Consider the following 17,219-nt stretch of genomic DNA (forward strand, 5'->3'; position numbering starts at 1 on the left):
CAGAATTCCCGAGCCTGCCAAGGCACTGTGGTCCTTTTACGATCTGTGATCTTCAATCCCAGAATTCCTGATCCACCAAAGCAATATGGCCCTTTTACGATCTGTGAACTTCAATTCCCAGAATTCCTGATCCAGCCAAGGCACTATGGCTCTTTTATGATGTGTGAACTCCCAGAATTCCTGATCCAGCCAAGGAACTGTGGCCCTTTTATGATCTGTGAACTTCAACTCCCAGAATTCCCAAACCAGCCAAGGCAATATGGCCCTTTTACGATCTGTGAACTTCAATTCCCAGAATTCCTGAGCCAACCAAGGAACTGTGGCCCTTTTACAATCTGAGAACTTCAATTCCCAGAATTCCCGAGCCAGCCACGGCACTGTGGCCCTTTTATGATGTGTGAACTTCAACTGGCTCAGGAATTCTGGGAGTTGAAGTTCAAAGATCGTAAAAGGGCCATAGTTTCCCACCCGTGGTCTAAAGATTCTGGTGTTGAAACAATAGAAATAAAATTCAGGCCTTCACAGGCCTTCAGAGTTGTGGAAACTCAAAAGAAACCACAGTCTTACAGCCAAACATCTGATCGTAACCACAAGAAACATGCACAGGTATTTTTGTAACTGATATACAGGTAGTCCTCGACTTAAAACAGTTCATTTAGTGACCAATCAACTTACAGCGGAATTGACTTATGACAGTTTCTCATGCTTTGTGACTGTTGCAGTATCCCCGCGGTCACATGACCCCTCCCTCTCCGTTTCTCTCTCCCTTCCCCTTCCTCTTCCTCCTCATCCCCTCCTCCCCCCCTTTCCCTCTCCCCCTCCATTTCTCCCTGCCTTCCTCCCTCTTCCTCCCTCCTCTCCCACCTTTTCCCCTTTAACCCCCCCCTGTTTCTCTCTCCTTCCTCCTCCTCCTCTTCCTCCTTTTTTTGGCATCCAGCACTTGAAATACAGCAATTAGAATCATACATCATTCATGAAGGAGGATAGCCCCGTTATCTTCAGCTCGGAAAATAGGCAACTAACCTCCTTCCCTCAGTTATCTACCTTATTTATCTTAGGGTATTAATATCACCCATCCCAGTTCTCTCTGGCTGCTTTCTCATGATTAATCTTAACCCTTAAAAAAAAACCTAAATGGAGATATTGGGACAAAACGGGTGATAAAATGAGAGAGGCTAAACTTCCTGGTTTTTTTTTTTCCACTTAAGTTCCACTTTGTACATTCTTCGAAGTAAATTCCTTTTTTTTTTTTTTTAAGATTTATTCAGAAAGAAACACAGAAACAATCCAGGTTGCTTAATAGTTCTTTGTTGGAAGAGAATAGTAATACTCATCATTTAAAAAAAAAAAAAAACATTTAGTAATTTGGACCAATTAGACCGTTTAGGTGGAAGAGGAGTAGGGAAGACCCTGAACAACACTTCAAGATAATCTATTGCAGGTGTCACCAACCCGGCTGGACCGGTACTGGGCTGGGGCATGCCAGCAAACGGTCCGCACAAACAAGCAAAGCCTCATCCGCGGGATGCAGGCAGCACACAAAACCACACACCCATTAGAATATAGTTTTGAATTACAATAAGGAAGTTGGATTGAGACAATAAAGGATACTTTATTAGTAAGTGATGAGGTACTAGGATGGGAAATAGAATATATGTGTGAAATTTATTTATTTATTTATTTATGAGACTTATATACCGCTTTAAGTGCAAATAAATAAAGTAAGAATGTATTTAATCAAACAATATGTGTGTTTTAGATATGATAGCTCTTTTGTAATGAAATAAGGGAAATTCGGGTTACCCGAAATCTAAATATTATGGAGATTAAAGGCTAAATTGGAACACTGTCATTGAAATTAGGTAAACTTTAAAAACAGGACACGGATATGTATAAGTTAAAATATATTGATAAATGCCCTAATTGATTGAGTTATAATCAGAAATGTATTAATTTGAATGTGATATAATAATCAAGGGAAATAGAGAGGGAATTTTTGATGATGTAACCTGAGACATGTACGAAAGATCTTGTTACTGGACTATTGACTACCCAATCACCACACTCCCTGTTTCTTAAATACTTGGATGTAAAACTGGAAAATTAATAAAACTTGTTTTTTAAATAATTTAAAAAAAATTAATTTTTAAATAATTTAAAAAAAACCACACACCCTCTGGGCCACCGAACAACTTCTCTCCACGGAACTGGTCCCTGGTGCCCCCAAAATTGGGGACCTCTGATCTATTGTGTCTTAACCTCGCTTGTAATGTTGGCCAATACTGAAATATGATTACAGGTAGTCCTTGACTTACAACCTTTCCTTTAGTGACTGTTCAAAGTTCAAAGGCCCTGAAAAAAGTGACTTGTGACCATTTTTCATGCTTAACAACCGTTGCAGCATCAAAATCAGCATCCAAATTCAGACGCTCAGCCACCGACTCCTATTTATGACGGTTGCAATGTCCCAAGATGATGGGATTCTCCTTTGCTGACTTTCTGAACCAGCAAAGTCAACTGGAGCGAATCACTCCGGTTGTTAAGTGAAACATCCGGTCGTTAAACCAATCCAGCTTCTCCCTATGGATTTTGCTTGTTTGGAAGCAAACAGCACGCTGCAACCATCATAAATACATGCCAGTTGCCAGGCATCCCGGTTTCAATCACACGACCATGGGGATGCTGTGTCGGTCATAAGTTTGAGGTCCTGTGCTAACTCTTTTTCTTTCTTTTTTTTTTGTAAGTTTGAATGGTGACTAAGCGAATGGTTGTTAAGTTGAGGGGTACCTGTATTGTTAATAATAATAAAAAAATTTGGAAGGGACCTTGGAGATCATCCAGTCCAACCCCCTGCTCAGGCAGGAAACCCTGTACCATTTCAGACAAATGGCTGTCAGGTCTCTTCTTAAAAACTTCCAGTGTTGGAGCATTCACCGCTTGTTATCTAACCAAGGACTAAGACTGAAAGACAGTTCTGAGAAACAGACTGGATTAAGCAAATCCTCAATTCCCTTCTTATAGATCAGCGGTTCTCAACCTTTGGGTCGCGACCATTTTACGGGGGTTGCCAAACAACGCGATCCGCCATTTTTTCCCTCGGGGCGCCGCCGCGCATGGGGGCAGCGCTGTGCATGTGCGGCACGTCCTTATGACCAGGGTCGCCGTATAAAAAGGTTGAGAACCACTGTTATAGATCTTGTGCCCAAGGAATATGTTGGGAAGGCTCGGGAAAAAAAATTGGAAAAATTGAAAAAAAAAAAAAGGTTTTTTTTCATTTTCGTTTTTCTTTTTTTCCAAAACTGTTTGGGAAAACAGAACCCCCCCCTTTTTTTTTCAATTTTTCCAGGGTTTTTTTTTTCAGGCCTTCCCATCTCTATTCATGCCGCAAACAAGTCTCAGATCATTGAACGTGGGGCATTGCCATGTTAATTGTTCTCACTGTTAGGAAATTTCTCCTTAGTTCTAGGTTACTGATCCAGGAGAGAAGCAACTTAGAAGTAAGGAGAACTAAGGAGAAATTACCTGACAGTGAGGACAATTAATCAGCAGAATGACCTGCCTCCAGAAGTTGTGAATGCTCCAACACTGGCTGTTATTAAGAAGAGATTAGACTAACCATTTGTCTGAAATAGTATAGGGCAGTGGTGGCGAACCTATGGCACGCGTGCCAGAAGTGGCACTCGGAGCCCTCTCTGTGGACACATGCACTGTTCCCCCAGCCGTGCCTTCTCCCATGGCCCCCTCCTCACCAGCAGCCCCCCCCCGGAGGAGAGTCGCCCCTGCACAGCCCACGCGAAGCAGCGCAACCAAGGACATGGTAGCTGGACAGCGGGGACAAGACTCCGCCCTTACACCTCGTTTCGCGCAGATGATGCTGCGGAGGATGGGCGGAAGGCATGGCCGCCATGGCGCTGCTGGGCTTCCTGGGTGATCTGTGGTGGGCTGTGGACGTGGTAGGTGGCCCAGCGAGCTGGGTGGAGCGGGGACGGGGATGTTGGGGCTGTTTTGGGGCACTCGGTCTCTAAAAGGTTCGCCATCACTGGTATAGGGCTTCCTGCCTGAGCAGGAGGTTGGACTAGATGACCTCTAAGGTCCATTCCAATTCTGTTAATCTGTTAATTAATTAGTGGAACTGCTTGCCTTTGGAAATTGTAGGCGCTGTATCATTGGAGATTTTTAAGAAGAAATTGGACATATGTCATATGTCCGAAATGGAATAGAGTTTCCTGTCTGAGCAAGGGGTTGGACTAGAAGACCTCCGAGGTCCCTTAAAACTTCTGTTATTTTGTATTCTGTATGTTCCTGGTCACAGGTTCCTTCAGAAAGAGCTGAGAAAGTTTGGTTGATCAATGCAACTTTAGGTGTATTTCAAACTTTGGAATTTTTATCAACTAACTGAAAAAAAAAAACCCCAGAAACCAAACCTCTTTAACAGTGAAATTTTAATGTGTTTTGTAGTTGAATGACAGCTTTTGATTCAGAGCTGTGTTTTATGCGGAGAGCAGCCTCGTTCGTTATCGATGTTTTGTAAAGAAATTTTTTTTTTTTAAAAAAAAGAAAGCTCATCAAATTTCCAACAGTTCAGTCATATCCCATTCAGTACAAGGTGAAACCTTTTTATATCAAATTCCCCGCTGTGTAATGGCCAATCAGACCCTATTTATAGGGGCTGAATGGATTTCCTGGCTTCGTATTTCAAAATTAAAACATTTTCAGACATTAACATTTAATGCTGTTCTTTTCTTTCTTTTTTGCCACACTTCAAGTTGATTTTATGTAACCCTAGATACTCGCAATTCCTGGATAGGATGAAGTGCCTTGTTTATGCCCCAGATCCTGCAGGAAATGCTTTTACGTTTATCGTACCTGTGTAGATGAAATTAAATTGCAGATTTTGATAGCGTGTTCCTCTCTTCTGCTTGAAAACGAAGTGCTGTTGATAATCAAACCATTTCATTTCTGTATTGTTTTTTCTTTTCTTTTTACTAATTTTGCTCTATAAACTACAGGCAAGAACTAGCCAAGGAACCATAGACAAGGTTTTAACAGAATAACAGAGTTGGAAGGGACCTTGGAGGTCTTCTAGTCCAACCCCCTGCTCAAGCAGAAAACCCTCTATAGGTAATCCTTGACTTAACGACCACAATTAGGAGCCCAAAGTTTCTGTTGCTAAGTGAGGCATTTGTTGTGGGAGTTTTGCCCCATTTGATGACTTCTCTTGACACTGTTGTTAAATGAATCATGGCAGTTGATCTCTGTAGTAATCCGGTTGTTAAGTGAATCTGGCTTCCCCCATTGACTTTGCTTGTCAGAAGGTTGCAAAAGGGGATCGCGTGACCTTGGGGCACGGCAAGGGGCATAAATATGAATGGGCCGTTGATCTGATCTCCGAGCTTGGCGATTTGACCGCAAACATTTCGTTTCCATTTGGGGTGACATCTTCAGTGCGCTTTGAATTGTGCTCGCCTGTCAGAGCACTGGCCTTTAAATACCTTTTTTTGTGTGAGGTAAACTGGTGTGGGTGTTATTCGTCCAGATCAGGGGTCTTCAAACCTGGCCCTTTTATGACTTGTGGACTTCAATTCCCAGAATTCCTGAGCCAGCCATGCTGAGGGGAAAGGGAAAGGTTTCCAAGCTGAGCCATGCTGGCTGAGGAATTCTGGGAGTTGAAGTCCACAAGTCATAAAAGGGCCAAGTTTGAAGACCCCCTGGTCCAGATGTTTCTGAGGTTTTGGGCCATTTGATTGTTGTTGCTGGGCCATAGTCTTGGTGTTTTAAGTCTTTGGTGTTTAAGATTCATAAATAGGAATCAGTTGCCAAACATCTGAATTTTGATCACACAATCCTGGGGGTGCTGCAAAGGTCGTAACTGTGAAAACTGGGTCATTTTTCAATGCCACTGTAACGTTGCATGGTCACTAAATGAACTTTTGTAAGCCAAGGACTCCCTGTACCATTTCAGACCAATAGCTGTCCAGTCTCTTCTTAAAAACCTCCGGTGATGGAGCACCTACAACTTCTAAAGGCAACTTCCGATCCATTGATTAAATGTTCTAACTGTCAGGAAATTTCTCCTTAGTTCCATGTTGGTTCTCTCCTTGATCGGTTTCCATCCATTGTTTCTTGTCCTACCTTCAGGTGCTTTGGAAAATAGTTTGACCCCCACTCATCTTTGTAGGAGCCCCTCAAATACTGGAACGCTGATATCATGTCCTCCCTAGTCCTTCTCTTCACTAGAGTAGACATACCCAAATCCTGCAACCGATCTTCATATGTTTTAATCTCCAGGCCCTTAATCATCTTCGTTGCTCTTCTCTCCACTCTTTCCAGAATATCAGCATATTTTTATATCGTGGCAATCAAAAATGAATGCAATATTTTTACATTGTGGTGACCAAACCTGGATGCAGTATTCCAGGTGTGGCCTTACCAAGTGGCATTAACACTTCACGTGATCTTGATCCTGTCCCTCTGTTAATGCAGCCTAACAGCAGTGGCTGGATCTCTCCTCGTTTAGTTGCCAAGCATCATTTCTTGTCTTGCCTTCTGGTGCTTTGGAAAATAGGTTGACCCCTTCTTCTTTGGGGCAGCCCCTCAAATATTGGAAGACTGCTATTTTGAATTGTAGAAGCTGAACGTGTGTTTTTTTCTTTCCCCCTCTCCCCTGTCTATTTACAGATGTCTAACCAGAGACGCAACTGTCCCTTGGTGCCACCTTCAGACCTGGATGGATCCTACCTTGGTGTAGCTAGACTACAAACTATGTATAAGAGCCACAACGTGACTCGTAGAAGCCCTAGTCTTCAACCTTCAACTCGACTTAGTAGGAATAGAGGCGTCCTTGGGGCTGGCATCCATGGATGTCAGACAGAGGCTAGCAATGGGGGTCTGTTGGAAAACGGATTGCACCATCAATGCGACAACATGACATCTCCATCCGAGCAGCATCCGAGTCCCCAGTTTAGAAGAACTCCTAATGGGGACAAGAGGAAGAGCGGCTGTCCCATTCGGGGGTGTCCTCTCCATCAAAAATCAGCAAACCCGGCTCACAAGTCTTTCCAGGATGGTTGCCACGTGCAGGACCGATATGCGCGACCCCCGTGCGAATCTTCCTCGGAGTATTTTGGCTCGCCGCACCCTCCGAGGCAGAAGGTCGGCGAAGTCCCGAGATCGAAAGAAGGCGACCGCGATCAAAACGTTTCCGAAGAGAAAAGGAAGCAGCTCCTGCTACAGAAAATTGAGCTGGAGATGGAGAAGGAACGTCTCCAGAATTTGTTAGCAGAGCAAGAGGCGAAACTTCTCCATCAACAAGAGCAGTTACAGAAGTCCAGGCGGGACTATCACCGGTAAGCTTGAGAAGGTGAAAGGGAAGCTTGGCTTTTTACTAGAATAGGAGACTTGGTCACTTTAAGTCTCATGGACTTCAACTCCCAGAATTCCCCAGCCAGCCATGTCAATCCCACTCTCTTCTTTTACATATATATATGTATGTATGTATGTACGTACGTATGTATGTGTGTGTATGTATGTATGCATGTATGTATGTATATATGTATGTAGGTCTTTGGTTGTTCGGGTTTTCTCCCACGTAAAATTGGAAGTGTCTTGGCGACGTTTCGACGAAGTCCCATTCGTCATCTTCAGGCTGGTGCTTTCCGTTTATATATATGTATATATATATAATAGAAATAAAATAGTCCGAGCACCAGGATAATATTAAAACAAAAACTGTTTAATACAAAAGCTTTTTACTAGAATAGTAGACTTGGTCACTTTAAGTCGCATGGACTTCAACTCCCAGAATTCCCCAGCCAGCCATGTCAATCCCACTCGCTTCTTTTATATATATATATGTAGGTCTTTGGTTATTCGGGTTTTCTCCCACGTAAAATTGGAAGTGTCTTGGCGACGTTTCGATGAAGTCTCATTCGTCATTTTCAGGCTGGTGTTTTCGGCTTCGTGCTTCTAAGACATACATACAAACACCCGCGAAAACCTCAGAAAACATATATATATATATATATATATATATATATATATATATATATATATATAAGTATGTATGTATGTATGTATGTACATATGTACGTACATATGTGTGTGTGTGTATGCATGTATGTATGTATATATGTATATATATAATAGAAATAAAATAGTCCGAGCACCAGGATAATATTAAAACAAAAACTGTTTAATACAAAAGCTTTTGTATTAAACAGTTTTTGTTTTAATACTATCTTATATGATTTCTATTATATGGATTTACCCAGGATTCGCATTTTTAGTATAATTAGGGGAGATAGATAGATAGATAGATAGATAGATAGATAGATAGATAGATAGATAGATAGATAGATTTTATTAGTTTTTATAGGGTTAGGAATAAGGTGGGGTCGGGGTTAGGGTTGGGATTTGGGTTAGGGCAGGGGTAGGCAACCTTGGCTCTTTTATGACTGGTGGACTTCAACTCCCAGAATTCCTGAGCCAGCATGGCTTAGCTTGGAAACCTCTCCCTTTCCCCTCAGCATGGCTGGCTCAGGAATTCTGGGAGTTGAAGTCCATGAGTCATAAAAGAGCCCAAGCTGCCTACTCCTGGTTTAGGGTCTTCTGCTTGAGCAGGTGGCTGGACTAGAAGACTTCCAAAATGCAGGCAGCTGGCAGTCAGCAGAAGTAGCCTGCAGTACTGCATTCTAACCACAACACCACCATGGCTCCTTCCTTCCTTCCTTCCTTCCTTCCTTCCTTCCTTCCTTCCTTCCTTCCTTCCTTCCTTCCTTCCTTCCTTCCTTCCTTCCTTCCTTCCCTCTTGCCATACTGAGCTCTGAATCCGAACCCTTGCAGTGGGGGACACTTTCTGAGGACCTGATTCAAGGGTTTGAATAAACACCTGCAGAACTCTTGCTGGGCGCACGGGCGTGTTCCCCTCAATCATTCATCTTGCTGAACAGTCTCATTGGCTTTAAGCCACAATCTGCCACCTTGTAGCCACCCAGAGCAGAAAGTTCCCCTTCCCAACGCCCTGCAGCCCTGATCTATATAACTATGGTTTTTCCAATGTTTGATTAGAGACTATCAGAGCTATGTGCTTTAGAAGCTGGCTGGGATCACCAGCCAAGGTCAGGAGCTAAACAGGAGCAGATGGATTTTTTAACGATCAAAGAATCTTTAATCCATACATGAGTTTCAGTGAAATGAGAAACGAAAGGAAAGGGAGGCCAAAATGCCGGGGGGGGGGGTTTTTTTGCAAATGGGCTCAGAGCACTCAGGGGGGGCCCTGCTGCCCAGCCACAGAACTCTCTGCCACGTGTCTGCAATTTTGTTTTCCTTCTTCTCCTCCCCTCCCGTCTGCTCCATCCCATGAGATAGATAAATAGATAGATAACCTTTATTGTTATTTTTTTTTACTGTAGGCACATTGGCAAACGTTAAAAATAAAATTCTGTTGCCTGCTCTCAAAAGTGTACACATCCATAACACATATTTAAACATGCTACATGCAGCCTATGTATAAACCTACACCCTTACATATAAATAACATATAAATATCACGTGAAGTATTAATACCATTTTACAAGGCCTTGGTAAGGCCACACTTGGAATATTGCATCCAGTTTTGGTCACCACGATGTAAAAAAGATGTTGAGACTCTAGAAAGAGTACATGGAAAAGCAACAAAGATGATTAGGGGACTGGAGGCTAAAACATACAAGGAACGGTTGCTGGAATTGGGTATGTCTGGTTTAAGGAAGAGAAGGACGAGGGGGGGCATGATAGTAGTCTTCCAATATCTCAGGGGCTGCCCCAAAGAAGAGGGAGTTAAGCTATTTTCCAAGGTGCCTGAAGGCAGGACAAGAAGCAACAGATGGAAACTAATCAAGGAGAGAAGCAACCTAGAACTAAGGAGAAACTTCCTGATAGTTAGAACAATTAACCAGTGGAACAACCTGCCTCCAGAAATGGTGAATGCTCCAACACTGAAAGTTTTTAAGAAGAGATTGGACAGCCATTTGTCTGAAATGGTATAGGGTTTCCTGCCTGAGCAGCGGGTTGGACTAGATGACCTCCAAGGTCCCTTCCAACTTTATCATCATCATCATCATCATCATTATTATTATTATTATTATTAATCACTGTCCATCTTGAGCACATACATAGTGGAAAGAAGAAGCTTTGGATCTCACAAGGTTGATACTGTATGGAACAAATCTGACTGAATCTGGATGTTCGGCTTCGGATACCACGAAGCCCCCCCCTCCCCCCCCAGAAGGTAACAAGGAAAACAGGTTGTGAAGAAGATGTGTAGCGTCCCAGACAATCCCGCGGACCCTGCTCAAACATCGCTTATATGCCATGTCCTGGATGGGAGGGAGTGAACAGCCAATGATCTTTTCTGCCGTCCTCACCACTCTCTGCACCACCTTCCTGTCCGAAGCAGGGATGCTTCCAAACCAGACTGTGATGCCGTATGACAGGATGCTCTCGATCGTCCCCCTATAGAAAGTGATAAGGACAGGATAAGGAAGATGTGCTCTTCTCACACATTTCTTATACTAGTTCACCAAACCCTCAACCTCCTTGCGGTAAGCACCCTCATTGTCATCTTGAATAAGGCCCACTACTCTTTCTCTTTTCTTCTCCCTCTGCCTTTTCCTCTTCCCCCTCTCTTTCTCCCTCTCCCCTTCCCTCCCTCTCTCCCTCCTTCCCTCTCTCCCTTTCCCTCCCTCCCCCTCTCTCCCTCCTTCCCTTTCTCTCTCTCTCCTTTTCCCTCCCTCCCTTTCTCTCCCTTTCCCTCTTTCTCTCTCCTTCTCCCTCTGCCTTTTCCTCTCTCCCCTTTCCCCCTCTACCCCTCTCTCTCCCTTTCCCTCCCTTCCCTCTCTCTTTCCTTCCCCCTCCCCCCTCTCTCCCTTTCCCTCTTTCTCTCTCCTCCCTCTGCCTTTTCCTCTCTCCCCTTTCCCCCTCTACCCCTCTCTCTCCCTTTCCCTCCCTTCCCTCTCTCCCTTTCCTTCCCCCTCCCCCTCTCTCCCTTTCCCTCTTTCTCTCTCCTCCCTCTGCCTTTTCCTCTCTCCCCTTTCCCCCTCTACCCCTCTCTCTCCCTTTCCCTCCCTTCCCTCTCTCTTTCCTTCCCCCTCCCCCCTCTCTCCCTTTCCCTCTTTCTCTCTCCTCCCTCTGCCTTTTCCTCTCTCCCCTTTCCCCCTCTACCCCTCTCTCTCCCTTTCCCTCCCTTCCCTCTCTCCCTTTCCTTCCCCCTCCCCCCTCTCTCCCTTTCCCTCTTTCTCTCTCTCCCTCTTTCCCTCCCTCTCCCCTGTTGGTCCCTCTCAGAGAGGCCCCACAGTGCTGGGAGATAGCTAGGTAAGTTAGATGTAGAAAATCAAACCACACCGTGCCCTCTATTGTGTTTGTTTTACACCACTCCCTCCACCAGTTTGAAGTTTGGATCCACATTCTGCATGGTGTGTGTGCGTGCCTGTGTGCAAGGACACTTAAATGTAGAGGCAGTACTTATGTGTTGGCATCTAATTAGAATACTGATATTCTTGGATTCAGGCATACCTTCTCCTTCCAACCTGTTAGAAAAAAGAGGGAAAGAGTCACGGAGGAGGGCTGGATAGACTCCGAACGGAGAGTTAGGACTGCAGGAAAAAACAATCCCAGCCAGCCTGTCTTCCGTGGAGGGTCCTCTACACTGCACGAACCACAAAGAGGGCTGTGACAATGTCTACGGACCTCCCCCCCCCACATCCTGAACATAAACTTTTTCAACTTTTCCCCTTAGGATACCAATGTAGGGCACAGCATGCCAAAACAAAGATAGTTTTACACACACACACACACACACACACACACACAGAGTGCCATCACCTAATTCGTGCAGTGCTGTCTAATGTCTAAGTGTATTTTTATCCACGTCGTGTGGCTGTATTCGTTTTAGCCTTCTCATCTATTCCACGGCCTTCTCTTATTAGCATCATTAATAATGATTATTATTATTACTTGGATATTCTGATTATTGTTATTACTGGGTTGCTTTGCCTGTACACAGAGAGCTTCTGCCCCAGAGACAAATTCCTTGTTAACTGATCACACTTGGCCAAATAAAAGCGGTCCCTTCTGTTCTGTGATGGTGACGGGTGGCTCTTATTTTTTTTTTCCTCGCAGGTTTAAAGCCCACGCCGCCAATTCAGACGAGGTGCTCCTGGGCGAAACCCAGAGGGGGCCGGGCTCCTTAGCGCCAGCCATGAACGGAATTTGTGATGGCGTCAGGTAAGGGCTTGGCTTTACTCAATCGGTTACCTGACTTTTGTGCGCTAGAACATTTTATGTTTTGTGCAAGGAGCGCTACACTTTTGTTCATACCTCTCCTCTCCTTGCCTCGCCTCGCCACTCCTGGCCTTGGCCCTCCCCTTCCTTTATTTATCCTACCTTCTTCTCCTCCCCTCCTATCTCATCTCCCCTCTCCCCTTCCTTCTCCTATCCTCTCCTCTCCTTTCCCCTCTCCTCTCCCCCTTCCCCTTCCTTCTACGTTCCTTTCCTCTCCCCTTCCCCTCTCTCCTCTCCCCCTTCCCCTCTCCTCCCCTTCCGTTTCTCCTCCCCTCGCTTCTCCCCTTACCTTTACCCTCCCCTCTTTCCCCTTCTATCTTCTCCCCTCTCCCCTTCCTCTCCTCTCCTCTTCCTTCTACATTCTTCTCCCTCTCTCTCCCTCGTCTCTCTCCTCCCCTTTTGTTCTGTCTCCTACATTCTTCTCCTCCCTCTCCCCTTCCCCTCTCCTCTCCCCTTCTCTTCCTTCTTCATTCTTCTTCTCCCCTCCCTCTCCTCTCCCCTCCTTTTCCTTCTCCTACATTCTTCTCTCCTCCCTCTCTCCCCCTCCCCTTGTCTCCTCCCCTTTTGTTCTTTCTCTTACATTCTTCTCCCTCTCCCCCTCTCCTCTTCTCTTCCTTCTACATTCTTCTTCTCCCCTCCCTCTCCTCTCCCCTCCCTCTCCTCTCCCCCTCCCCTTGTCTCTCTCCTCCCCTTTTGTTCTTTCTCCTACATTCTTCTCCTCCCTCTTCCCCTCTCCTCTCCCCCTCCCTCTCCCCCTCTCTTCTCCCCCTCCCTCTTCCCTCCCTCTCCCCTCCCTTTCTCTTCCTTCTCCTACATTGTTCTCCCCTCTCCCACTTCCACTCCCTTCCTCTCCCATCGATGGAACAATAGATCACTTTATCAGAAATCCATGTTTCTAGCCTTCAGTACAGTCACAAAGGGAAGGAAATTTCATTCCTTCTTTCGGATTTCAAACAGGTGTCGTGCAAGCAGGAGGCAAAAATGAACATCTCCGTTCTTCGTGTTGGAGAAGGCTGGTGGGTGTCCAGCACAGATTGAGTCAGGGCTAAGGACCAGATTAGTGAAGTCATTTTGGACTGTTTGTATAAAATACTCCTCGGATGCTTCTCAGCCCACTTGGTGCTCATGCAATTAACATGCAGCGAGTGCGTTGCCTCTCTTAAGCTTCATCAAAAGCATCCAGTCACGGTGCCAGATCTGTAGTGGCAGGTGTGGGAAACGCTGGATTTCAGCCAGCCCAATAAAAGGAGCGTAGTCAGTGGCCTTTAAAAAAATGAGAACTTTCCAGCCTTTCCTTTGAGGTGGTCCACCTGAGGAAGCTCCTTTTGTGGTGAGCTTCCTTGGCTAAGTTCCAAGGACCACGTCCCAGGTCTTGTCACCTGCTGCTTTCTCATCAACTCCGGTGATGGAGTTGAGTTGCTCAGGCTGGGCCACATTTTTCTGAGCATCGATCCCTAGCTAAGATGACCAAATTGCAGGAGACAAGCTTTTTTTTTTTTTGTGACCTGAAGATTGACAGGACATGGAATGTTTAGCAGGAAGCAGGTGGCCCTCAAAGAATTGCATGCCAAGAAAACAAGATGTTCTTAGTCACATCGGTGATGTGAGGCTGGTCCTAGCAGCTTTAAAGGTGACCAGTAATAACCATGGAGAGTGGGATCAGGACTATAGGGAACAGAATAACAGAAGTTGGAAGGGACCTTGGAGGTCTTCTAGTCCAACCCCCTGCTCAAACAGGAGACCCTATCCCATTTCGGACAAGTGGCTGTCCAATCTCTTCTTAACAGCCTCCAGTGACGGAGCACCCACAATTTCTGGTGGCAAGTTGTTCCACTAATTAATTGTTCTCAGTGCCAGGAAATTTCTCCTTAGATCTAAGTTGGTTCTCTCCTTGATCAGTTTCCATCCATTGTTTCTTGTCTTGCCTTCAGGTGCTTTGGAGAATATGTTGAACCCCTCTTCTTTGAAGGGAAGGCTACACTTAGAATCACAGGGCTGGAATCATTACATTCCCCCACACAGTCTAGGTCCAACCCCTCTTTAATTCCATTGACTCTTTATCTAGCGCCATTTTAGTTCTGACCATTAATTGACTACATTCTTGTGTAGAGGCATGTGCAGTAAATCAGCTGTATTAGAGCTTTAATCTGTCAGAATAGAGTTGGAAGGGACCTTGGAGGTCTTCTAGTCCAACCACCTAACCAAGGCAGGAAACCATACCACAGCTACACTTCTCTGTGCATTAATGATTCACCTGTGGAGATGGTTACCAGCATCAAATTCCTGGGTGTGCAATTAACAAGTAGGCTGGCTTGGTTGTTCAACTGCGGGACTTTGGTGAACCAGGCACTACAATGCCTGCATTTTCTGCATCGCATGAGAAAAGCACATCTTCCTTCCCCTGTCCTCACCACTTTCTACAGTGGGACGATCGAGAGCAACGTGTCATACAGCATCACAGTCTGGTTTGGAAGCATCACTGCTTCAGACAGGCAGTGCAGAGAGTGGTGAGGATGGCTGAAATGATCATTGGCAGTTCCCCCCCTTCCATCCAGTACATGGCATATACGCGTTGCTTGAGCAGGGTCCGCAAGATTGTCTGGGACACTATTCCTTGTTACCTTCTGGGAGGGGGCTCCATGGTATCCGAAGCAGAACATCCAAATTCAGTCACAGCTTTGTTCCGTACAGTATTAACCTTGTGAACTCTAACGCTTCCTCCTTCTGTTATGTATTCAAGATGGACAATGTTTAATATTTATATGTTACTTATATGTAAGGGTGTAGGTCGATACATGTGTTGTATATAGTATGTTTTAAATGTGTGTTATATATGTGTGCACTTTGAGAGGAAGCAACTAAATTTCATTTTTAATGTGTGCCATTGTGCCCACAGCAAAAAATGACAATGTTGTTGTTAGTTGCGAAGTCGTGTCCGACCCATCGTGACCCCATGGACAACATTCCTCCAGGCCTTCCTGTCCTCTACCATCTTCTGGAGTCCATTGAAGCTCACGCCTACTGCTTCAATGACTCCATCCAGCCACCTCATTCTCTGTCGTCCCCTTCTTCTCTTGCCCTCAATCTTTCCCAGCATTAGGCTCTTCTCCAGTGAGTCCTTCTTTCTCATTAGGTGGCCAAAGGACTTGAGTTTCAACTTCAGGATCTGGCCTTCTAAAGAGCAGTCAGGGTTGATCTCCTCTAGGACTAACCAGTTTGATCGCCTTGCAGTCCAGGGGACTCGCAGGAGTCTTCTCCAGCACCAGAGTTCAAAGGCCTCCATTCTTTGGCGCTAGGCCTTTCTTATGGTCCAACTTTCACAGCCATACATTGCAAGTGGGAAAATCATGGCCTTGACTATACAAAATGACGATAAAGGTTATCTAATCTAAAAAAAAAAAATTCCAGACAAGTGACTGTCCAGCCTCTTCTTGAAGACCTCCAGTGATGGAGCACCCACAACTTCTGAAAGAAAGCCATTCCACTGATTAATTGTTCTCACTTTCAGGAAGTTTCTCCTTAGTTCTAACTGCTCCAAAGTTTTGCAGTCTTGAGATTTGTCGGCGAGCAGGTGGTATTCCACCTTGCCTCTCTTAGACACAAGATCTCCTTCTGGCAATCTCTTATGACCGCAGTCTTCAATTTATTATCAGACAAAGTTTGCAGAGAGGGCTGGGATTTATATCTGAGTCGATAAGAACAAGGTCGGGCTGTAGATACCCACGTTGCCTTTGGAATCAAGTTGCTTGTCATGAGTTTGATCTCACGGTTCAGTGCAAGATCTGCATATCTGATTAGGGATTAAAGACGGCGGGAGTCTGGAGCTGGCACATACATATTTATTCAGGGAGAGAATATTTATTCGCCTGTCCTTTGAGTATCAGGTTCTCCTTTGATAGCAGGTGGATTAAAAATGAATCATCGGATGAAGGGGTGATGTAATATGTACAGGATGAGTCTTTTGAGTTTCCTTCTGATGATGGTGAAAAAAAATCAGAAGGTGTCTTGGTAGCCTCTTTTCAGACTTAACACATTTTGTTTTAAAAAATGTGCTTTTCTGCCCTACCGTTTCTGATTTCTGCTCCAAAATATCTCTTTATCTTCAAAATATCTTCTGATTTCTGCTCCAAAATATTTTTATCTTCCAAAATGTCTTCTGGTTTCTGCTCCAAAATATTTCTCATCTTCCAAAATATCTTCTGATTTCTCCTCCAAAATATTTCTTATCTTCCAAAATATCTTCTGATTTCTGCTCCAAAATATTTTATCTTCCAAAATGTCTTCTGATTTCTGCTCCAAAATATTTCTTATCTTCCAAAATATCTTCTAATTTCTGCTCCAAAATATCTCTTATCTTCCAAAATATCTTCTAATTTCTGCTCCAAAATATCTCATCTTCCAAAATATCTTCTGATTTCTCCTCCAAAATATTTCTTATCTTCCAAAATGTCTTCTGGTTTCTACTCCAAAATATCTTCTGGTTCTGCTCCAAAATACTTTATCTTTCAAAATATCTTCTGATTTCTGCTCTAAGATATCTCTTATCTTCCAAAATATCTTCTGATTTCTCCTCCAAAATATTTCTTATCTTCCAAAAGTGTTCTGGTTTCTGCTCCAAAATATCTCTTATCTTCCAAAATATCTTCTGATTCTACTCCAAAATACCTTCAAAAATATCTTCTGATTTCTGCTCCAAAATATCTCTTTATCTCCCTTAACTGTCCTCTGCGCAGCAGTTCTCTGCTGCAAATGCAGATCAGGCTTTCAAGAAATCCTGGGGCTTCTCTAAATAAGGAAATGCAGGTAGTCCTCTACTTAAGAACAGTTCATTTAGTGACTGTTCGAAGTTACAATGCAAGTGAAAAAAGTGACTTATGACCCGTTTTTCACACTTGTGACCG

General features: G+C 44.4%; 1 protein-coding gene across 4 annotated transcripts in view; it reads left to right on the forward strand.

Moving 5' to 3' along the window:
* The window catches only part of KIAA1328 (KIAA1328 ortholog), a 207,254-nt gene that overhangs the window by 115,096 nt on the left and 74,939 nt on the right, over positions 1–17,219 (forward strand). For all 4 annotated transcript variants that reach the window (XM_039318725.1, XM_039318727.1, XM_039318728.1 and 1 more), the window contains 2 exons: positions 6,679–7,346; positions 12,157–12,261. In XM_039318725.1, coding sequence (XP_039174659.1) covers positions 6,679–7,346; positions 12,157–12,261 — 773 coding nt within the window. The remainder of the gene's footprint in view (positions 1–6,678; positions 7,347–12,156; positions 12,262–17,219) is intronic.

The sequence above is a fragment of the Crotalus tigris genome, unplaced genomic scaffold (genome assembly GCF_016545835.1).
Source record: "Crotalus tigris isolate CLP2741 ecotype Arizona unplaced genomic scaffold, ASM1654583v1 scf7180000021486.375087, whole genome shotgun sequence".
NCBI lineage: Eukaryota > Metazoa > Chordata > Lepidosauria > Squamata > Viperidae > Crotalus > Crotalus tigris.